The 25,081-nt window shown below is 42.9% G+C and overlaps 1 protein-coding gene across 14 annotated transcripts in view; it reads left to right on the plus strand.

Annotated features, from left to right (window-relative positions):
- Positions 1 to 25,081, plus strand: part of mecom (MDS1 and EVI1 complex locus) — a 132,537-nt gene that overhangs the window by 83,754 nt on the left and 23,702 nt on the right. For 12 of the 14 annotated variants that reach the window (XM_061046273.1, XM_061046275.1, XM_061046276.1 and 9 more), the window contains exon 3: positions 22,771 to 22,905. In XM_061046273.1, coding sequence (XP_060902256.1) covers positions 22,771 to 22,905 — 135 coding nt within the window. Of the gene's footprint in view, positions 1 to 20,553; positions 21,135 to 21,157; positions 21,322 to 22,770; positions 22,906 to 25,081 lie in introns of those variants that run through there. The other 2 variants (XM_061046279.1, XM_061046280.1) reach the window with 2 other exon arrangements.

A 25,081-nucleotide genomic window follows, 5' to 3' on the forward strand; every position in this document is an offset into this window, starting at 1 on the left:
ACTCCAGGAGGTCCATTACTTCAGACCCCTCCAACGAACGACAAAGTTTGAGCCTCCCCACCCTCCTTAAATTCCCCTCATCCTCTAAGTGCTGCTATCCTGTCCTCCTTGGCAGAACAACAGGGACACTGAGTGTTCCTGAGTATCTTGTGTTTGTGATCAGAGACAACTGTCATTCAATGGTGTATTTAGTCAAACCAGACAAGACAACACAGTATAAGTGATGGTTCAGTTATTCACTCAATTGGTGGTGTTGAAGATTTGATCATAACCCAGTCATGTGTGTTGTCCTCTTCTAGGAGATTGAGTCTCAGTGGAAGATCAAAGTCCTGCAAAATGTCCTACTTATTTATATTTTTGCTCAAAATTACAAAATAAAACTGATTAGTAATTAGCAATAGCAATTTCATACTGCACATTTGCTGGTGAGCTCATTTTCCTTTACAACAGGGGTAAAAACAGGGCTAATTGAAATCAACAATCATGAATGAGTCACATCAGTCTTATCAATAAAGGATGCACCCAACACACACGAGAGAGACACACCATGTAGCCACCTTAAGACATAAACTAAATCAAACTAGAAACACACAAGTGGTCTTATACATACACACAAAGTAACCATTGTAATGCTTGGGAGAAGAGAGGTTATGAGTTAAGTTTTCAAAAGTAGAGACAGTTGTGATGGACCTTAGGTGAGCAGGCAGTTTGATACAGAGAGAGGGCCCCTCAGCGGACTTTGATTTTATTCTTATCAAACATGAACTGATCATCTATTCTGTAAAGGACAGCTACTCAGGATCAGTGTGTTGGCCTGAGGCCATGTGTGTCCGTCCGAAGGTTTCGGAGGGACCAATGCAGGCCTACAAGAACAGGGGCAGCAGTAGAGGGGTGTGTGTGCTGTGTAGACCCTCTCCCTGGGTATTTACTGGGGGATCTGACTGTTTGGATTGGTGATTTAGGATGTTCACCGGGTCAGAGGGCACAATTACACACTGAGGCCAGGGTCAGCTATGGATTGCCTTTCTGCCAGCTCTTCTCAGTTTACCCATGACGCCAGGCCCCAACCCCAACCCTCTGAGGCACACCACCCACATCAGACACAGAGCACCATTGAACACCCGTATGATGTGATGATCACAACATTGTTTGCATTAAAAAAAAACAGAAAGACTGTGTATGTTTAATTAATACTACACACAAATAAAACCCAGAAGATTCATTTTGAATACGCTTGTGTATTTTTGAACAAGCAGTGAAAGAGCAATTCTATAATATATTCAGCATAAGTTACATAAGTAGCTTTAGTCTGTTGCCTTTAAATGATTAAAGCATGTCATAGGAACAATACAGACAGTAACTGAGGCTAAATAACATGAAATGAAAGTGAGTTGCTTTTTTTAAAGGCTCATAATCCCCAATCTCTGATTGTCCTTAATAATGGTCTGCATTGATGTCTTGCAAACTGGCAAGGCATAAGCATCATGGAATGTCATAGTTAAACATGTTCATGCAAATTGAATGTTTGTTTTATGAATTAGCATCAAAAGACGAAGCCATGGACAGTAATGTCTTCACAGAGGATAAGAAAGCATTACAAAATAATAGTAGAGAAGAGAACTAAATAGTTGTATCTTGTAACTTTTTTTTAGTTTAATTGTAAAAGGTTCAAATTAGATGAGGGGTTTTGTTTCATAAAGGTCAGTTCTTTCTGAGCAATCAGAATCTTTAAAATGGAGTTGTGTTGAACTCTGTTTTGTAAGCTTTTACATTGTGTCACAACAGCATAGACCTGGAAAAAAAATGTACCACCCATCCTCCTCCAAATTTCACGAATGTAGCAGGGCTCTCTTTTTTTTTTTATGCCATTCCTCAGAAGTTGTGGGTCTTCCCCTGCGTGACCACTGACAGGCCTTTACGGTAAAGAGCTGGAGTAGCTGAAAGGACGTGTGTGTGCGAGAACACCCTGACTCCATAGCTCTCCTCGTGTGAATACATTAATTCATTTACCACTTCGAGGTCGCCAAACCCAAATATTTGCCTCTGCACATATTTAATATTTATGATGACGAAAGCAAATATTGCCCGCTGGATTGAGTGACATGGAGAGGTCAAGCTCTGGGCTTGGCCGGAGGGGGCAAGAGGGAATGTTATTGGTGTGTGTGGAGTGGTGTGAATGTGTGTGTGAGCTCTCCTGAGAGAGCCAGTCCACATCTTAGGACGAGTGCACACTGCTCTATTTGCCCTGAAACGCACATGCAAATATGACACGGTACAGCAAACAATTTACATGAATTTGTGTATTATGGATTCATGAGCTTAAAATCTCAACTTGTCTTCTCAGAAGGACAGCTGTGTTGATGAAAGGCTGTTAAAGTGTGCGTGTGGGATTAATTGAAGGAGGAATGTGGTGGCCTTTTGGTTGATGCCTTCACCAAGGTATACATTTATTCAAATGTTGATCCCTATGAGTATAGGTCTACATCTTTGCAAGCATGATTGTTCATGAACGTGCTGTTCAAGTGTACGACGTCCAATGAGGTGATCCATTAGGGGGGACAGTTTTACGATTTGGTCTCAGATCTGGATCAGCTCAGATGAGATCCTGTTTCCTTTGGACTGATCTCCCTCACCACTGATTCCGGCTCAGGAGCCGCATGACTAAATGGTGCATACCTAATCTCTTTTGAACTGCAACCCTACAGAGGCAGCATTAAATTGTAATATCAAGTTTGCAGACAAGCTCTACTTTCAGATTAAGTTGCATGTAGCTTTTGTTAATTTATAGCCCATTGCTTTTATAGAGACACTGAGTTGCACAACATAATGGTAAGGAATAAAGGACTTCTCACACTTATGTCCATCAACAATACCCTCTGATTTACTTTTAAACATGCACTCACATGCATTGAAAAATGGATAATTGTGTCAATGTTAAATCTACATTGACATGCACACCTAGTTTTTGATGCATCCCACCCAACATTCAAGCAACCTCACCATGACCTCTGTGCCTGAGCGCAAACTCAGGAGTTCCCTTATACACACAGATCACCTCTTCACCTCCCTGCCCCTATCTCCCCACAATTCTGCCTTTTATCCTTTCTTTCATATGAGTTATCTTTCTTTTTGCCCTTCCTCCTTTCACCACTGATAAGTTATTGTGCAGTGTTTGTGGAATGTACACAGGCCAAGGATCTTGATGATGTGTCATTGTTCTGTTTGTTGAAAGGCACTCAGCTCTCTTTCTTTTTCTCCTTCGGATATGAGCAAGGGAAAGAAAAGGCCTTCATGGCAGAATGATAAAGAGTCTTTCGTTGGAATAAACACAAAAAAAAGATGAGGGAAGAAAGAGAGAAAATCCTGTGACAATATTTGACATAGATTCACCTACAGTTGACACCAGTAAGAAGAGATATAGACACAATGACCTCACTTGTGTGCAATTTGGTAGCAAATATATCAGACTTAGTCTTAGTAGATGATTCAACCAACAGTCCGACACAACACCACACTTTCTAAATACCACTGGCAGAATTGACAAGAAGAAGAAAATGATCCCAACTGGCTTATTTGAGTCTTTCTGCAGCCATTGTGAAAACCCAGATAAGCTAGAGTAACAGAGAAAGATACAGTAAATGACACCATCCAGCAGTGGCTCAGAAGACTCATCATATAAACCCTCTTTATGTTGGGATGGATGGATGGACGGATGGATGGATGGATGGATGGATGGATGGAGGGATGGTGCAAAAAGGGTTAACAGAGTGGGAGGAAAATTATAGTGTTATAGGAATTGTACCCAGCTAATACCACCCATTAGCTGTCCTTAAAAACAAATCAATTGCCCTAAATAAATATATTAGTCCAATGTAGATCACCAAGTCTCGGACAGATACATGAAAGATAAATTAACCATACTTCTATTAAATAAAGTGTTAAAATGTAACTTTAAAATAGGTTTTACTGAGAAATATTCTCTTTTGATTGAGACAATGAAAGATTATCAGCTTTAATTAGAAAAGACAATGGTTCTATCATTGATCCCTGTGGAACTCCAGATGATATTCCTATGTGGTTTGTCCATACCAAATGATAATTACCTTCTGCTTTACAAGTTTCAAAAGTTATACCCCAATTGCTAAACATCGCACATGTCAAAGGCCTTCAGTAATCATCTTAGTCTATCTTTAGTTATAATGTGTAATCTGTTTTTCATTTATTTTAATTTGCAATCAACATTTCAACTGTTTTAAAGGAAACATGTAGAATAACTACAAGACATTTTGTGCTTTCCATCATACATGATAACGTTTTTGGGTAGAATTTAAACAAGCAAAAAGAGTCAATTTTTAAAAAGAAAGTTTTCCTAGAAGTGAAATACATTATGTTTAATACATGTTAAGGATTTTATTTAAACATGATGCTTGATCAAAAAATGTGACCAGGAATTCAACTAAATACCTTGTGGGTATTATAGATATAATATAATTTTGACACCAGTTCTCTTGTATTTCCTACCTACATTGGTATTTTTAATGTTTAAGAATTCATCATACTGATTGTGACACCAGACTTCCAGTTTTTATATAAATAGTATGTGGCCCCAAAGCCCATTTAAAAGGCGCCAGTCCACAGTGCTTCATTGGATAAAGCATGATGACATGCATGTCTTTGGATGTGTCTAGTGGATAATTGTAAGACGACAAGTGGAGTTACTTTTTGTAAATTAGTTGAATAACGTAATTGTCGTGAAGATGATGAGGTCAAGACCATGTTCATGGTTTTGGGGTGAAAGCCGAAGCCTGTGTGGGAATGACCTCACTGGGGCAGCTGGCAGCACTCCCTCTCTTCTTTTGTCAACTCCAACCATTTGATGCCATTGAAACCAAGCAAGGCAGAGACTGAGAGAGCAAAGGCGAGTGCATGTGTGAAGGTGCAGAGCAGCGTGATGCAATGTGAGATAGCAGCTGAGTGAGCGCTCTCTGTGTAAAAGTGTGTGTGTGTACTTGTGCATGCATGAGAGTGTAGAGAAATGACGGAATTCTCTCTAATCGCACCAACCGGTCTATTATAACGCTCTCTCTCTCCATTATTAGCTCTCACTCATCCCATACCCTCCTCCTCCTCTTCATCTGTCCATCCTTTAAGCCCATTCTTTCATTTTGCCAGAAAGCGAAGGAGGAGGAGGTGGCGTTGGCGGCGTGGTGGTTATGGCATTGGGCGGGGAACAAAAACTGATGTTTTAAAGGCTTTGAGAGTTCCACACCTGTGGATGTAAGGACAGTTTGTAACCTTATCTCCGACGCTTTGTGTGTCTCCCTTTTCTTTGGCGCTCGATGAGAACAAATTGAGCATTGTGTTTAGGCAGGGGCCAGGAGAATTTTGAAGGAAGGAAGCCAGCGAGTCCAGGCTCTGCACAGCAGTAGTCTGAGACGAGAGAGATCAGGAGTGATTCCATGTGTAAGATTCCTTCCTTCTCACGGACAGTGCTAATGAAGTGTATGCATCCTTTGTTAGACAGGCTCCTCACGCAGGGCCAAGCACTCTTTCAGACATTCACACAGACATATCTGTTTTCTCAGATGTTTTTGCAATTTTTTGATGTCTGTAAGGTTACAGCAAGCAGTTACGGCACCGAAAGTTTGCCATTATTAATCTCCATTTACAGATTCTAATGTCGAATCTGTAAACAAGGATCTAGATTTTAAGCAAGGGAAGTGTTCTGGTTGTGGTTGTTGTGTAAAAAAAAGCAGGCTAATCGCTATTCACAGTTATGACACGAAGCCTCCCATCTGCGGTAATTCAAACATGATTTAGTTTTCTCTTTAAACAGATATGTGCATAATAGTGCAGCTAACAGTCCTTAACAGAGATCAAACATTTCAACTTGAGTGACAAATCTGCCTGATGCTGTGTTGCGAAAGCTCACCACAGTATTAGATTTCCTGAATACCTTAAATGCATCAGATGATAAAAAGTCTTACCTCCGATTTACAAACAAGCTTTTTTGAAGTTGTTTACGGTCCTCTTTAGGACACACCTGGCTAATCTTTTATTTTTACTTGATACAAATTTGCATCATTATGCTGTTATTTCTGCAAACTTAATTCCCGTTAAATGTAAGTAAATTACAATAATATCAGTTTATTTTTCGGGCTCATACCGCTGAAGTGCACCAGAGTGAAGCCACTGTGTGACCTATTATCTATTGTTGAAATGGGACTTACATACATACAGAAATTACATCATTAACATATATATATATATAGATATATATAAACACACAGACCAAAAGGTATTGGCTGACAGTCGTTTAATGCTGATTGCTGGCTACACCAGAGTTACCAAATTAGCATCTGTTCACAGAGGCTTATAAACGTCGTCACACAATGATAGACAATAAATGCCAGTGGGTTCTGAGACTGGACATTTTAAAATCAATCAATCAATCAATCAATCAATTTGTATTTGTATAGCGTCAACTCATAAAATGATACTCTATTACCATTATATTTTTTTAATGTCTTGTTGATAACAAAGCCCATAGAGAAAGACCCACCAACAACCAGTTTACCTCTTACAACTATGTTTTTAATTCAAATCTGCATACATATGTAGGATATCTGCATTAAACTACTAGAGTCCATTTCTCCTTTGCGCTCTCTTGTCTCTGCTCTGGTGAATGCAGATGAGGGGGGAAATTAGCCAGTGTGGGAATATCAGAAGAGACAGATACCCGTGTCACTACGCATCCTTAATAAAAAAGACTCCTGTTTCCAATTATAGCCAGCTGTAAAGATAATGCGATGTGTGCAGCTAGACAATAGTACCATGGAGAGTGGGGGCAGGAGAGGAAGGGGGAAGAGAGGAGGGAATAAGGTGTTGAAAAGTGATAGAGAACACAGACACAGAGGGCGAAGAAGAACCGCTGGAGTAAAGTAGCAAATAATGACGGTGAGCAAGGGTTACTGAATGTTTTTTTTTTTTTTTAAGCTTCTCCTAGTCCAGGATAATTCACATACTGTCATGTGGGACGTAGGAGTGCAAACCAAGATAAAATAAACACATGGGTCCTAATGATAGCCTAAAGTATTTGTTACTGTATATTTCAAGACAGGCCTTGGATAGATCATGTCGATAAATAAAGTGCTCCAGCTGGGGCTTTTTGTTTTCCCCTATTTCAAAAGGACTTCATCAACCTCTACTTGTATTTTCACCACTGCCAAAGTACTCATCCCAGTGCTCCTCGGGACTGGAGAAGCTACAGAGAAACTTCCAGGGCTACAAAACTTGTGCTCCCTCGACCTATTTTACTCCCACTCCGCACTCTATCTGTCTTTGCTCACCCTAGCGTGACCCAAACATGCGGCCAGTGAATCCAATGAGTTTTCTGTGGACATACAGGGAAGGTATGGCGGCTCCAAACCAAACCTCAACCATGCCAGGCCTATGAGGGAAGGAGGGGCCCCTTTTTTTTTTTTGAGGAAGTCATCACAGAGTCCAAATAACAGGGCCGTCCCCGCCTGGGGCCCGCTGTCAGGCCAATGATCGATGGTTTCAGTCTCAGATGCCTGCCCCAACTGGCCAGCGGTGAACAAAGAGGGGCAAATATAGAGACAGAGAAGGGGTCATCCCTGCCATGGCGGGAATGACTGTCAGCCAGAGGAAAGGATGGAGGGAGGAGGAGAGAAAAAAGATGGAGGGAGGTAGTGTAAACCCAAGCATGTTGATTGCTAGTCTCTTCTTTGATTCGAAAAACAGACATGTCGTGCTGTTTTATTTCGTTTGTAACATGTCCAGAAATTGCCGGCATTGAGACAGCGCTACATTTTAGTGATTGCAGCACCCGCAGCTGTGGCCACAGGAATGCAGTCTGCCTTCCTCGCCTCCTTCCTCTCCTCCTCGTCTCCCGGTCTATCTCTCATTCAAGTCTTCTCTCGTTTCCTCACCTCTGTGCCTATACCCTTCGTTCTCTCGCTCTCTCTGCCCTGGGGCGATGACTCTGGCTCTTCTGGGAAATATCTGATTAACACTGAGGCCTTTTTTTTTTTATAACCAAGAAGGCTGTCTCCTTTCCCTCCTTTTTCCTCTTCATTCCTTTTTGTTCGAGAATTCAACACCCTCCTGAGGTTAAGCAAGCATCAGTCAGACCTTTGCTTGGCTTAAGAGAGAGGTACAAGACAGACTGTCTGTTGTACTTAAATGGGTGGTGATGACACATATAATCCACCTTCAGCTGGCCTCATGGGCATCACATCTACAAGTCTAAGCAGATGAAATGTAACAATTTGATTATAGAAGCAAATGTATGTGGAGTCTGAGGATAGTTACAACCATTTTACAACACTTTGATTTAAAGCTGATATTTATAATTGAGGACTATTTGGGTACAAATGATATGACTTAAAATTGCTGATTTTACATCTGTGGAGCTGGCAATGTTTTTACCTGAGAATTGTAAGTGGCCATTTCTCTTACAAAAGAACCTCTTGGGTCAGGCTTCCTCATAATGATACTCTATAAAAGAAAGTAAAACAACCGTCAGCCAAGCATCTCTCTGTTTTTGAAGCTCTTTCACAATAGCCTTTTCCCGACCTGAAGTACAACCTACAAGAACCAAAGCAGAAGGCGCATGTTCGCATTTTTAATTCTGTGTCTTTCTGTGATTTAGTTGAACATTTTGATAATCTTATAACCTGTTCTCCTCACATGACACATTGTGAAAACCATCCATGAAATGTGGTTTTAGGAGAAACTGAAGTGATGATAGTAAGTGAGCTCCGGCCGGGCCTTGCTCGGCTCTCGAGTGGGAAGGAGGCCATTGTGAGAGCAGAAGAGCTTTGCAGCCTTCAAGGCCCTGACACACAAGCACTTATTGTTGTCTTCCCTCTCCATATAAGTCAAACTAAGCTGACTGAATGTACTTGACCCTTCACCCACTCCCTCTTTTCTCTCACACTCCTCCACTCTTCCTCTTCTCTTCTCCTCTTCTCGTCTGCGTGTGGTCTCGCTTTAGCCACCTGTCTCAATTACTGTTAGATTGCCTGCTATACTAGACTCACGTATAATTGAAATTGGTTTCACATACTACTTGAACCAACACAAAACAGTGAGTCCCCCCCCCCTTTCCAAGACTCCAGAATTAATTTTGCTATCATTGAGGCCTGTCTTATTGAGATCCCCAAACTGATTATGAATAAAAAAAAAACTTAAGTTATCTGCTAGACAAAGTGATGTTAGCTGGAAGGGTTCAGAATGAGAAACAAGATGATGGAAAATAGTAATCAAGATTTTCAAAGGACTTCAAAGTAAAAAGGGGCATTTCAGAGAGGATTCACTGTACTAAAATTCAAGTTCTGCTATTCATTTCAACCTAGCTTGATTCATATGTATATGATATACAATACTCTTCTTCCTCAGCTGAATCCAGTCTATCCAGGTACAGCTGCTTTGATTGAGCTGTACCAGCTGTGACTTAAAAATATGACAAATCAACATGTTATAGAAAAACTACTCGTGCAGTCCAGCATCAAAACCAGGCAGTTGATAAGGCTGAGGTGGGAGTTAGCATGCAAACCCTAACCCTAATAAACCATCCCTGTTTTGTTTTTTTTACACTTCAGTGTATTTACTTTTTTGGGGGGGGCGGGGGGGGGGGGGGGGGGGGGGGGGGTGTTGACAGGGCAGCCAATAATGGCAGCTGATTCCCTCACAATGTGCCGGACAAAGATTCCAATCAGCTATGTCCTGCCTGTGCCAGCTTTTATTGCGCTGCTCACTGTGTTTAACTCTTTTTCTTTTCTTTTTTTTCAAACTCTGTTGTCCTGAGTCAGCCTCCTGTGCAATTACTACCCAAATACAAGTCATCTGTCATTTTGCCACGAGGATTGTCAGAGATGTCTAGAATACTTCATAATGAATTATTATGTTGTCCTTCAAAGAAGTCTGACCTTGTGTATTGTGCTGCCTGTAAATAGTTCTGTTCAGGCATGTCATGGTGTCTATGTGGATTGTGGATTATAACTCGGTTTAAGTGTGTCGTCTTCTCTTCACGGAGGGCCAGACAGAGTTAGTTAGCAGGCAGGAAATGAGTCAAGTTCCTGCTGTAGTGAGGATGATGTTCAGAGGAAATGACCATAGATGACCAACTGAAGAAGAGTGATGACTGAATCTGGGAGCATGTGTACGTGTTTGTGATCTGATTTCTAACCATGTATGGCCAAATGGAATCTTTGGTGTCACAGAAATACAGAATAATTTCATGAAACAAGAGCACTCTGACTCACAGCCTGAAGTTCAGAGTTACTCATTAAAGTTCCTGAGATATATGTGATGCACACAAGAACCATTAAAACATCTGAGAATAAAATGGGTTCTGCTGCTGTGGGGAATAATCAAGCTTACCTGCATTTCTCCAAGGATTTTTTTTCTCGGATTATTGTTTATCAATGCACAGGTGTTGCAAAATGAAATGCTGCACTGTTTGTGCTGTGATGAGGTCTTTACTCACTAGCATCTTTATAGGCTGTTTTCTGCTAAATAAAAATCATATTGTATAAGAACTGTTAAAACCTTTTCATTTGCTCAAATGCAACATTGTGTTCCCGACAGAGCTTTGAATTTTGTTCCACTTCAAGGTACACAGTTTCTTTTGCCCCCATTGTTTTCGGGTTTTCCTGTGCCTACTTCTTACATTGTGTCCACCAGCCGCCATGCAGGTGGGCAGCATTAGAGAGCCGAAGGAGGAATGTTGATCAGACGAGATATGGTTGTGGGTCTGGGTGCAAGCACCAGTGTGTGAGTCTGTGGATGTTTGTGTTATTTCTAATGTGTGGCGGATCATTTGGTCGGCTGCTTTAAAACAAAGGGCTCTGGTCCAGTTTACTCCCATGGGGAGGCTACCTTTGACCAAGAGAAGGAGAGAGAGAGAGAGAGAGAGCGAGAGAGAGAGGGAGAGTGGAAGCACGTAGCTTGTTTGGTTCTCGAACACTCACTCCTCCACACTGCTTTATGTGAGGGTCAAAGTAGTTAACTAGTGGCAGGCGTTCAGATGGGTTTGCTCTGACTTCAAACAGAGCACATTATGGCCGTGCGCACTCACAGGATATTGCACTGTAAGACCACTGAACATGGTCGGGTTAGAGAGAGGAGGCTTTGTATCAAGCCCATTAGAGCCCTAAACCGATACTAATGAAGCTGTTTCCTGTACAAACGGAGCGGCTCAGGGGAAACGGGCTCTAGCCTTTAATAAGACCCTCTCCAATCCCAGTTAAGATCCTAGCATCTTTTATCTGGGCACTGAGTGGGTTACCACTGGTTCTAAGCAGAACCTCCGCTTGGAAAAGTTAATTACGCATGATTAATGGAGCGTTTTCCTTCCAATGATATCTATGACAGCACAAAGCTGTCGTAAGGCTTGTCAGGCCCAATTCGAGCTGAATAAGTATTTATGTGATCGCATGTGATGGGCCTCCTCTCACCAGCACCAGCCCTCATCAATCAAGCCCTACTGCTCGCAGTAGTGGGAAATTGGTCTATCAGTGCGGCTGCCTCCACCCCCCCCCCCCCTTCCCCACTGCCACCGCCACCACTGCCACCTCCCTCCCTCCCCATTCAATCAGGCCCGAGGCTACAATGCTTCTTTAGCTCTTACTTCTGACCAACGCAGGGGTCACGGGGGGGGGAGAGTGGGAGCCAGAGCCGAGCCCATCCATTACAGCTCTTGTTTCTCTCGGTGGCAGCCGGACGACGGGATTCTATTAAGAGCTCCGTCTATTCAGCACTGAGATTACACCAGGGCCCTCTCTCTGAGCACACCTCACCACCAACCCCCAAGCCCTCACCAAAACCCTATACCCACCCTAGGGGCCTTATAGCCCCCCCACCAACACCACCGGCAGCCCACCGCAGCTTGGTAGTCCTTCCCCTCCCTTCCTTTTTTACACTTGCCACTGGTCGTGTTTTTTTTTTTGTTTTTTTCTTTTCAGGAGCCAGTGTGACAATAATCATTGAGAGAACAAGAAAGAGTGAATGAGACAGACGTACAGACAGTGGGAAAAGCCGAGAGCAAAATGAGAGCAGACACTTTGACCTGAAACCTTTTTCGTGGGGTTTGTTGTGGACACATTAACTGTCTGCCTTTCTGGACAGCTTTTGGCCTCGAAGCACTGCCACACACATTCTTGCTCACAGGGATTTAATGCTTACAAACACACTGTCCAAGCCACAAGTGTACCCTCTCTCTCTCTCTCTCTCTCTCCCTCTATAGCAGAAGACATACAGCCACACCTGGCTTAAAGACCAGGGCGCTCACCACCACAGTATAAACACACTTAGATGGGGTAACATCACAAACACTGCTGCAGTAACGTCGTAAACACCCGCCATCATCGGCTCATTCCCCCCCCGCTCCTCCTAAGTATAAGAAGCTCATTTGTCTCCTGCCAGCATGAAGAGACTCTTCATTTACTTAATATGTGTTAGCACTTGAGAGAGCGAACGAGAGAGAAGTGCTGGTGGGGTCGCGGCCCCTGCTTGGATGGATGGGGGTCTTCCCGTCAAGGAGAAGGAGAGAGACAGCACTCCTGTCAAACAAACAGGAATTTAATACAGTGTCTTCTGTCGGGCTGTCCACAGTGTGTACATACTCTCTCAGGTTTGATATGAATAAGACCCTCTGTCTTATAAACAAGTGGAGCTTAAGGTGTTCATCAGGGATAGAGAGTTGAGGGTGTGAAGACGGTGGAACATTTTCTCCTTCGATGAGAGCCTACTGAGAAGATGACGGAGGAGAGGAAAGGAGAGAGGGAGGAAAAATAGAAAAAGAAGGTGGAGATGAGATTAGAAGCACCCAGAGGATGAAGTTAAAGAGAAGAAGAAGAAAAAAGGAAAGAAAGAGAGGCAGATGCTTGTCCCCGGAGATGGCGGAGGGCATCCAGGGTGGGGCTGTGTGAGGTTTACTCTCCCAGTGTTTTGCTGCATGGTTTGGGGTTGGCAGCCACCGTGCGGGTTAACAGGATCGGAATGCTTCTTCAGGGGGCAGCGTAATCAGCACCAACTTCCTCTGATTCAGAAAGCACAGGCCTCGCTCTCCAGCCTCTTTTGTTTCAGCCGGACTCTGCTGACAGCGCGAAGGAAGCAGCCATCTGACAGGCAGGGGAGATGTTAAATGTGTATAAACAGCATATCCAGGGAGAGAGAAAGAGAGAGAAAACGGACAAACTTCGGTGCGACTAATGTGTCCGTGCATCGATGTCCGTTTGGGCCACATGTGCGCGCACAGATGTGCACACTTGTTTGTGTGCCACGGTGATGTTTTGCACCCGCAGTGCTGGCCTCTCCCAGTGGAAAGCATGCAAAGATGTTGTCTGCGGGATACTCAGCACACAAGCTTCCGTGCTCTGTCGGGCCAGTCATCTCTAGCTTTTGTCTTTGTTAAATGTTGCGTGACAATGACATTTTACAAAGTGCCATCTAGATAAAGAAGTGGATTGAGAGAGGAGGGAGGAGGGGGGGCTTGGATAAAAATGGTGGTCTGGTCATAGTTCAGCAGCCCTTCATCACTGCTGCAGCCCCAGATATATCCCCTCTCTGTCTCTGCAGCACTCACACACACACACACACCTTCATCACTTTGTCTCTCTCTCACCCCCATAAACTCATACACACCTCATACGCACACAAACACACCTTCATTCCACCGCCCCAGCTCTAGATCCTCAATCGATCCTCACAGCACCCCCCCACCAGCAGACACCTGCAGGTGATTGATCCCCAAATCAGTCCCTCACAAACCCAGTGCCGTAAAAACCATAACAACTCATCATAAAAGCTGATTTATCTTCACCTAGCCCAGGGCCTCACAGTTGGAATATTAACCCAAAAGTGTATGACACCAGAATGATTGGTTTGGAATTGAATAAACCTTGGGAGTATTGACGCACATATCTGATGGCTCATATCAAGTCTGACTGCTGAAATGTGCCCAAGTGAGATTGCATTGTCTGAGGATAGAGCCTTTTGCAGATCTCCACACATACACAAATGCATGGAGAACTTTAGATGGAATACTTGATGTGTTCTTCTCTGTAACTTCCTGTATGCAACGGGGGGAATGAGGAATAACTTCTTTACCATTAAAGCACCTTGAAATGTATTTTACCCGATTAATTATCCTACATGCTCTTTTTAAAAACCAAAATGTGAGAACTTTTACATGTATGAGTGATCAGGGTTCATACAATGGAAAAATCCAAAACAGAGTGACTGGCTACATCAGTTGGGTTATTATTTGATGTTATTTTGCACAAATATGTCCTAAAATTGAATCTGGGATTTTTGCATTGTGATACAGGTTATATCAGTGGAAAATGTCCTCACATTTGGAAATTTACTGACAACACTTTTCCTTTATTTCACCTTTAAGTCTAGCATGCACAACTAGTGTAGAATAAATGACCAAAGGGTAAATACATTTTATTTAGAGTTTAATATATCACATAGCTCATAAAGTGTTAACAAATCATCTACTATATGACCATGAATCTATCAAAAAAGTCCCCGTTGTAAAGACATTTTTGTTTTGTTGTTGTGTTTTATTTGTTTTCCTGTGTGTCCATGCACGTGTGTGTTCCTGTATAGGAAACAGTGCCCAAACCACATTTTAATGAGAGCGTTGGTCTGAAAGCCAGAAGCACGGCGCACTGGCAGCGGCATCGGCATGTGCCCTGTACTCAGCAGAGCAACACGCTCCTGGTTTAAATATAATCCCAGCCTAACTCAGGGGCCTCTTTGATGCTACTGAAAGCCAGTGAAGCCTTTAATGGGAGCCACTCCGTGTCCTTGTGTTATGTGTGAGCCGCTTGCCTTCTGCTTCTTTTTTTAGGGCTGTTGCAACTGATTTGTTGTTTTTCGAGGTAATTTGGACTTTAATCATGCCCACATACACCGAGCTAACCTGTGCCGAACAAATAGTGTTGAACTCCATTTGTCTGTGCGTGTGTGTGTGTGTGTGTGTGTGTGTGTGTGTGTGTGTGTGTGTGTGTGTGTGTGTGTGTGTGTGTGTGTGTGTGTGTGACTGGTCAGGATTTCCTTTTTTAACACGATGGACATACTGAACACACTTCCACAATCTGTTTACACTTTGCACTTACTGAACCTTTCTCACTTACTCACATTGCAGAATTGACCAGGTGTAAATTTTGCTAAAGAAACACCCATAACTACTTTTCATGCTTTAGATTTTATCAACTGAGTTAAAACATGAAGGGCTTTTTTTAATTAGATAAACACTTATTAAAATTAAATGCAGAATAGGATTAGCAGTTGTGCTCATTCTTTTGTCCAAGAAGTAAAATCATTGGTGTCATAAGGTAAGATGTAGATGTAACACTAAAAGGAAGGGCAAAGACTATATTTTCTTAATGTCAAATTAGCATGCAAACAACTCTTCTATGTTCTCATTCTTTCAAAATATCATATCTGTTTCCCTTCAGTTAAGATTCTCTTTCCATGCTGGCTTCAGGATATGTTCTACCTGACATGGCAGCATTCTCTCTGATAACACTGAACAAGTCTTCCGTCTGTCTGATATCCGCCAACATTAAAATATTAGCCTTCCAATTGGACACAGTACATGAAAAGCAGATTGGCGTGATGCCGGGCAGAGCGCTGACTTTAAACGTGAGAAGAGAGCTCAATAAAGGTAATGAATGTGTGATCCTTGAACATCTGAAGTGCCGTGTTCGGTTCCTCCCGTACATAAAAAAGCTCTTTTAAAGATGATATCTATGAGCATTTTAGAGCCGATTTGTTCGCCCTGCGGCCACTGGCAACATGCTCTAATTACCCCCCCCCCCCCCCCCCCCCCCCCCCCCCCCCCCCGCCAACCCCCCTCCCTGCTCACTTTCTGCGCTGAGCTGGAGTGGGCTAGAAAGGGTTGTTTAAGTTTCCAGCCTGTCCCATGTGTATAGGAGCTGTGTGCCCGCTGAATTTATGCTTGGAAAACGTGACTCTTGACCCCTGTGCAGCTTTATCGCACCCCGTGGCCCACATACAGTGTGACCCTGTATGCAGTGGCTCTGCAGAGGAAGTGTCTGCAATTACTACAGCCTGTACTACTTTCTGTACATCATTGCCACCCCCATGCTCACCTACCTGGTTCCAGCCCTTGGTCAAATACTGTCAGCACAAGAAACAATATGTAATTAAAAAAAATGTAACCATTATATATCACATTTATTTCAATGAAAGATCCATGATTTTCATGTATGTTTGTGTTTTTTTAAGCAAATTCTCCGGCTAACAAACACAAGGAGTATTGTGTGTTGTTGTGGGGATACCATTAGCCTAACTGTATCATTTAATGTTCTACCACTAGTGTAATCTTGTTACTCATACTCTTTATTGGTCTGCAGCTCAGGTAAAAATGCTTTTAAATGGTCAAAATGAAAACAATACCTTTTATAGAAACCTGCCTTACACCTCCTTCTGAAGAGGAGCTCATTAGCCTACTTGTCATCCCTATCAGTCCTGTGATCACCACTTTGTTCAAATATTGTCTTGTGTCTATAAAACTAGTTAAACAAAACATGTCTTTCCTTTTCGATACAAATGAAACCATGTCCCTAAACTGGAAGGACTTTTAACAAAAACAATTATTGTTGTTAAGATGAATCAAGTAAGGGATTTGTTAATATATCCATGTATGCAGTGCTGTTACCTGTCCGAGCAACAAGCTGTCAAAGACAATCACAGTGAGGGCCCACAGAAAACGAGCGGGTGCTAATTCAGCAAACAAGCCGGGCCTGCTCCTCACAGGCCCCAGCATTTGTCAAGAAATCATCCCTCTCTCTTTCTTTCTCTGTCGGAATGCCTGGCTGACCCCCGGCAAATGAAAATAATCCAAAGTAATTAGAAGTGAGCCGCTCTGGTCCTGAGAGCCCCCGGGCGGAGGGGTAAACATGGCGGAGGGGCCGGGAGGGGCCAGCCTGTGGAAGAAGAGGGGATAGAGGTGGAGGTGGAGAGGGGGGTGGGGGTTGGCGCTGACCTTGTCCACATAAAGCAGTGATTTATGAAGTGCAGGGCACAGCAGCAGGGCTTCTGTCTTCTCCCGCACAACCAAATTACTGAGGTGGAGATTAACACGCCGCTCGCAACGGGCCTACTTCCAGAGCTGGGGAAATTTTGTATTTACATTTTCCCCTTTCATTTCCGCTGCTCTGTTTTAATGCTAATTGGACTATGGACACCAGGTCTATCCTTTAGTATAAGGACTTAAAGTTGCACACAGGCAATTAATTGTGCACTAATCTTGGCCGATGGTTGCCTTAATCAAAGTAAAAAGTTGCAGAGTGTTGTGCAAACTGCAGGATAACCGGTCGTTTGAGCTTTGAATGAGGTTTTACAACTTGATTGAATCGGCCCACATTTAGGCAAAATAAAATACGCAGGGGGGCCGTGTGTATACAGAGGCATGATGGAGACTTAATGCAGCTTTTCGCCGGTGTCAATGGGCGGTCTCGCAGTGAATGGTGGAACTATTTTATGTGGGTTTGGCTGCGATATTTTCTTTCTCTCCTCTACTTTTTTTTTTTTCTTTGCTTTTCGCTCTCCTGGAGGATGTGCTGGAATGCAGCGCACAGGCCGACACACTGTTTCCATGTGGCCCCTCGGATGCAGCAGCACAGAGGCTCGCTCTGGCTCTGCAGCGCGCGCGGACTGCTGGAGTCAGTTTGCAACCCACGCGGGAATCCCCCCCTCTTCTCCGGCCGGTCCCATATGACTTCATGTGGCTGTAGATGGAGCTGCAAAATCCAAATCTCTTTTTGTTTTTACACCACAATATTAATACTGCAAAGATAGTCAAAAGATAAAAAAAAAAAAAAAAAGAGTGAACCAGTGTTACAGCCGTGAAGCTGAACCTCAAGTAAAATATGAAGCTTTTTGATCATAAAAATTCTCTACTTTCATTTGTGCATTGCTTTTTGCGTGACTTCACTCCTTAAACAAACAAGAAAGCCGCAAGCAAAATAAGCATGGGCCCATTTAAGCAATTTATCCTCCTTTCAAGAATTTCACAGCGCTTTAAAGCCTCGGCACTCCACATTATACGCGCATGCTGTATGTTTTAAGAGCCCCTTTAAATAAGTATGAAATGCTGTGTGCCATGATATAGTCGAACTAACATACCCCGAAGCCTGCGAGTGTTTGGTTTGTAATTTGTTGATAAACAGCTTTTCCACACCGCTATTTATGCGGCAATGTCCAAATCATTCTGACAAAGGCATGGCATAATTCAGATAAAACACATCTTTTTCATCTCAGCACATCACAATGTGTTTACGGTGGATTGGGGTGGGGGGGGGGGATGAATAAAAAAATAGATCTGTAGCCTACCTTGCAAATCACTCTCGTGGCTTATTAACAAATGAACAAGTGTTTTATATTCAGCCCCATCGGTCTTTTTTTTAGTACATTTATGTGCGCTCGTTCAGGTGATTATATATTCAAAGTCATACAGCTGAATCTTTCATGTCTCCATCTCGCAATTTGACGCCTTACTGTGGAGGTTTTGTGCCGCAATTCACACAGACGAGAAAGAAATGACCCCCAATCGTACAATAAGTCACAAAGCTGGCTGATCGAGCAGACTGTTACAGAGGGAGATGTAAGCTGCAGAGCTTTCAACATGAACTTAATGAAATTAATAAAGGCCCGCACGTGATCCCTATAAAGAAGTTCGATTCTTGTCTTCTTCTTTTTCTTTTTTTTTGTGGCTGTAGGGGTCAGTTTACTCACCATCCTGGCAAAATGAGACCCTCAAAGCATTTAGAAAACTGCATCTGATACAATTTGTAGGGATAACAGTGTTATCTGCTAACATTGTAAACGTTGAATTTAGTCCACGTTTGAGTCCTGAAGATTTTTTTTCACTTGCTCAAAGTTTTCAAATGTAATGTATGTAATTTTATTCAGTTATGTAATTCATGCTCAAATGTCCACCACTATTTAATCATTTAGTTATCTGAAATGTTCAGAGATGTCTCAAAAGTTCAGTCCAGAAGAGCGCGCCCTCTCCTGACAGGGGAAAGTACTACATACTCTCCTCACTTTGCCAGCTTAAGAGGGTCCTGTTACTGTTAACCCAATTCACCCCTGGTGATACCACAAACCCCGCGTGTTTATCCTCCTCTTTTCAGACATTTCCTCCTCTTCAGAAAAGAGCTCTGGCCCCTCTCTCTATCAGGATCCTCGATCAGAGCCGGAGAGGCCGCGAAGCAATCACTTTCCCAGATTACTAGTATTTAATACACAATGCATCATAAAACAAATCCCTCATCCTGACAGGAAGAAAATAGAACAGCTCATTCGACTTGAGCTTTCCCAATTTATGGCTAAATTAAAAAGGCTTCCAACAATGGACAAGTCGAGGGGAGGCAGGAAATCAATGACCGGGCGGACCGGGGTCCCTCCTCGGTTCTCAAGGAGCGCGAGACGATGGGAATCGGTGGCGGGGTCCTGCCTTATTTACACATGATTTTTCCTGTCCTTCCTGCACATTTGCTCCGCGATTTCGTCAAACAATAGGCATTATCTGGAATGGAAGGTCAATGTCACAGCGCGAGGCGTTATCCATCATCATCTGCTCTCATCAGCCAAAGCCCTGTCCTCTGCAGCTTTATGAGCTGCCTAATAAACTGCGCTGTCCGACTATCAGGACGTTTCTTTATTATTCTATACCCGTGTCTATTTTATTCAAAGCATTAGGTTCGGATTTAAACTCCCAAGAAATAAAAACTAATCAACATGGGGGGGGGGGGGGGGGGTTCTATTCCTTAACGCTGTGGGAAGCAGGTGCACAATGGCAAGAGTGGTGGACAAAGTGCATACTCAGGATTTTAAACTTGTGTGTCTGAAGATGAAATGCTCTTTCTCTCAGATTGAAACTAATTTTATAAAAAAAATAAATGCGCACTGCTGATTTTGTGCATGTGTGAGCTGATGAGCAGAGAGATTTTGGAAGGAGAGCGCACAACTCACACCGTGCAGCATTTTTTTTTAAGTCAGAGAGTAGCAGGTGATTAGGTCAGTGTTTCCCAAATTGTTGTTTAGGGACTTTCAATGGTCCTGGTGGAGTTTCTTAGAGGTCCCCTGGAGGAACACTTAGTTGATACATGCCTGCACAGATAGAGCAAGGTTTTTTGTTTTTTACTTAAGTTCTTACTTTTCTTTGTGTTGTTATATCGCATCTTTGCGTCTTCAGACAAATTAAATGTAAACCTTAAGGTGAACAAGAGAAAAAAACGGCTTTATTATTCGTGTTAATAACGTCATAAAACGCTCCATGAACTATTGCGGCGTGTTGTGAGAAGTTGAGGGACACGTGGATAATAGCACGCGCTTTGATGCTTATGTGGCTTCATTAAAGTGTGCTGCCTAGTTCATCCCTTTAGAAGCCCCATCCCGACCTCTCCCTGACCCCGCTCACCCTCTCCAACCCCGGGCCCCTGTCACTTTAAAATTTACTGCGGAGAGGAGTCGCTTCCGACCGGGGGACAGGGGCAAGGACAGTCCCGTGCTCTGTGCGCCAGGGATGTACGCGATGGATCCCTGTGTATGAGACAATGCGTAAAAAGAGAAACGAGTCCAGGACGCGTTTAAAGTAGGGGGCGATGCTTGAAGCCAACCCCCCTCTGAATCTCTCCCTGCTATCATCTAGACGACACATCCCGAGTGGCTGAGGAGGGGGGGAGAGGAAGAGAAAAATGAAAAGTTGAATGGCTACCACAGGACACCTGGGTGCGTCAGGACAGGAGGGGTGACAAGAGAGGAGCGGACGAGCACAGCGAAGCGCACACACTGAAAAGTTGAGAGCAAGTTGATGTTCCGGAGGTGATTTAGTTCCCAGTAGCGATGTCTGGGAGACAGTGAGAGGACATCTACAGAGTCAGCGGTGTCTGTGAGATCATATAGCGGGAGAGGATCTACTTCTTTTTTTTTTTTTTTTTTTTTTTTTTTTTTAAACCGAGCGCGCGGCGTCTGAGGGACAGTCGCTCCGGAGAGAAGTCGACTCGTCCAGCGGCTTCGAGACCCGAAGAGACACCGGCACCGAAAACAACAACAGAACACTGGTTCGTTTTAATGCCAAAATCTGGAAAGCGAGCATTAGACTTTTTGTGTTGTTCTTTATTTTTATATTGTCGAGTTTTATCGATCACATTTTTTATATAAAACCAGAGTTTTTATCACTTCTCCTCGGTGCTAAAAACGCACTTCTTATTCTGAGAGGTTAATCTGCCGCATGCCGGTGTTTTAACGGTAAGAAATGAAGAAAACTTTACAGATAAACACCAACGTTTGTTTTGCTGAAGTGTTTGTACGGAGAAAATAATCATCCCATTGTTCAGTTCGTTGTAAACTAAGTTTGAAGACTAAAATCCATGAAAGGCGGTAGAGTACTTTTGCAGGGTGAATGTGTAGATGCAGTGTTACTCCAGACAAAGGGCTTTATGCAAACTAAATATTTATTCAGTGGCCGCTCATACAATAGCAGAAAGACACATTTGTGACCCCGAGAGAGAAAGAGAGAGAGTCCGCTTTGCATCGCAACAATCGTCTCCGGCTTCATAATTCTTATCGCTCGCGGTTTCCTGCAATTGATTTGTTTCCCAGTAAAGTTTACTGCTGCAGCATAATAAATATTAACACGTTACAACAACGTTACAGCGCTTACTGTTCGTTTGGGGGGGAAAGTGTATAAATGTTTGGTACAAGCCATACAAGTTCAACGTTTTTAATTTGCATAATAATTCTCTTCATTGTTTTTATTGTCATTTTCTTCTTCAGATGTGGACGAGCGGTGATTATTTATGGGATATAGTCAAACACTTTGTTTTTAATTTAATTTAAGGTTTAACTTCTTTTTTTTTCGTTTTTTTATTTATTTATTTGTGATTGCAATTTAAAAACCAAACTAGAAAAATCGATGCATTTTTTTTTTCGATGAACATACATTTACAAAAACGAATTCAAACCTGAGTTGAATTCTATTTTAATCGAGCTTAATTTGGCAACGAGTTTTATTCATTTATTTATTTATTTAGAGAAAAAAATGTTTTTTTCTGTCCATATATGTTGATAATATATCAATGTTTATTTCATTTTTTTAATTACATTATCCAATTTATTTATGTCTAAACAAATTGACTTTATTTTGAAATACACTGAATCATTTTACTGACAATTCAATATAATTTACGTTTTACTTGTAATGGAAATCACATCATTTAATGAAAGCCCCCTCATGGGAAAAACTATACAGTATATAGCCTGTATAATATTTTTTATTGCGTTTGTTGTTTTTATTTTATGTTATATTAAGTTACAGGAGTCTTCTACAAATATTGTTTGAAAAAATAAGGAAACAAAATGCTCAAAATATTTTTTAGATAAAAGAAAATTTGGAGGACATACATTTTGCTTATACTCCACCCAAATTGTGTGTGTGTGTGTGTGTGTGTGTGTGTGTGTGTGTGTTTGTTTGTGTGAGTGTGCTCGCCTGTGTGTCTGTTTGTGTGTTTTTTTGTGTGTAATGCACCATAGACCAGCTCCTGACATGTGGGAGGTATGTGGTTAGTCAGTGTTTGGACACAGTAACCTGGACTGATGCTGATCAAAGTCTGATCTCTCTCTCTCTCTCTCTCTCTCTCTCTCTCTCTCTCTCTCTCTCTCTCTCTCTCTCTCTCTCTCTCTCTCCCCTCCTTGCAGATCTTGGACGGGTCAGGCCATGTAAAATTCTGTGTGGATGCCAGCAAGCCAGATATCGGGAGCTGGCTGAAGTACATCCAGTTTGCCCCTGCGGCCAAGCAGCACAACCTGACAGCGTGCCAGATAGATGATCAGGTACGTGGAGACACTCGCAGACCACCTGGCAGAAAACAACCTCCACAAAATACAAGACGAATATGATCTGAAGACAAGAAAAAAAAAAAAACAGGGACAGAGAGAGAAAACATGTGCATGACTTGATTTTGAACTCCCACACGATGATGTATCTAAATCTGGCTGTCTGGATCAAGTGGAACTGAGAGTCATTCAGATCTGTTAAAAAGCTTTTGTTAATGCCAGAAGTCTTCCCCGTATTTTAAGATGTCTGTCCTGTCTATGTGCTGTGGTGTTAAAAGGTGTTATAGTGATCCAAGTCAGATAGTCCCATGAGCGGCTGGCCCACCCTGCCTTTATTTCACACACACATACAAACACATATCTCCTCCTGCAGAGCCTCCTTGCTATCTGTGTGGGGTTTTCTTTCCATAATTGTGCTCCGGCTTCTGCCGTGCGAGGACCACAGGGCAGGATCAGAGGCGGCCCGCCAAGATGATAGTTCCGCACACTTCCCGGTCACGCTTGCGATATAAACTCTTAGATATGCCAGGAATGTCACAGACCTTTTGCTGCTCACCTGGCTGTGCAGAGAGGTGCGTGTGTGCACACATGGGGGCCCGTTCACCTCAGTAATCCAAGCGCCCTCTCACACAGACGCATGCAGCAGAGCAGGCAGACAACAGGCTCAACTTTATTTGACATGTGTATGGAGAATACCATGGCTTGACCCAAATAAAAAAACATAATCCGGCCTGCATGTTTGTCATCACTTCTCACTGGTGGTCCATCCAGATTACTTGTTGAGTGTCTCCCTTTGAAATAACAGCTAAAAAAAAAACTATTGAATTACAGTAGCAGCCATGTAACTCTACATGCTCATGCTAATTAAGGTTGCATTTACTTTTGTTGGACCTGATATTATTTGGAAATGTTGAAAGTTACAAATTCAGAGATGCTCAGATCTCCTGCTCTGACTTTAGCTAAATCTCACACGTCTTGCACTAAGCAACAGGCCTGTGAAGAGAGAGGCAGATAGCCAGTGCTCTTTTCATGAACCCTAATAGGAAAGCAGAAGAAGAGTCTTTCCATAAGTGCTTCTTTCCCTCTCTCTTTTAAAAGACACACAGAGACAAGCAGGCAAAGGGAGAGCTTCCCCCGAGCTGCCCTCTTCACGAGGTGTGACTTGCTGTCAACACTGTGGTTCTGCTCGGGTTGCTGTGTAAGGCTCCGACAGGTCACGGACATGGCTATGATGAGGCGATTGTTAAGTATTACACACTGTCACAACAGAGCACAATGTGCCGTCTTTAAGCCTTCCGGCCAACATTGGTGTTTTTGAAAACACACTGGAGTGTCCCACAATGCCTGTCTGTAGGTGGAAAATGAATGGACTAAAGAGGGTGGTCTTGTAAAGCTGCTGTCAGTTTCTGGGAGTGTGTGTGTGTGTGTGGGAGTGTGTGTGTGTGTGTTTGTGTGTGTGTGTGTGTGCAAAATTATGAGCGCTGTTTATCTCCATGTGTGCACAGGCTTTTATGTGCAATGACTTGTTGTGAGCGTGTGAAGTGTTTCATTATGTGTTTGGAGTGTGTGCACACACCTGTAACTGCCTGTGTTTCTACATGTATGCATGTGTGAGCTTTAGTGGGTCGGTGTGTGTGTGTGTGTGTGTGTGTGTGTGTGTGTGTGAGAGTGTATGGCGTGCATGCGTGGGTGGATGTATGCCTGTGTGTGTGTGTGTGTGTGTGTTTCTGTGTCTGTGTGTGCATGCTCTGCAGGACTGTGAATTGTTCATTGCGGTTCAGATGGCTCCCCATGCTCCTCATTGCGAGCTGGAAATGTTCAAACACACACTACCTGATTCCAGCAGGTTTTTACAGCCACAGAGAAGTGCTGAGTCTAAACCCAGCCTGAAACCACACATTACACACACTTGCCGCACAACGTGTAGCATCACCAGGTTTTCTCAGAAGGGCCTGACCAAGCTAAAAAAAAAAAAAAGGGCTTACATACCCTTTGCTTGGCTGAATCTTCCCTCAGAACCGAATTTAAACTGATCCCATCAGAGATGACTTTGTTGCATGATTTATTTCAGGACAATGTCGTATGACAGCAATTTCCAGGTGTGTCAGTCGTTATTTGGGCCCTGCTTCTTTTCAAACACCAATTTATTCCTGCCAGTGTGAGAGTTAAACCG

This window comes from Labrus mixtus, chromosome 9 (assembly GCF_963584025.1).
Source record: "Labrus mixtus chromosome 9, fLabMix1.1, whole genome shotgun sequence".
Taxonomy (NCBI): Eukaryota; Metazoa; Chordata; class Actinopteri; order Labriformes; family Labridae; genus Labrus; species Labrus mixtus.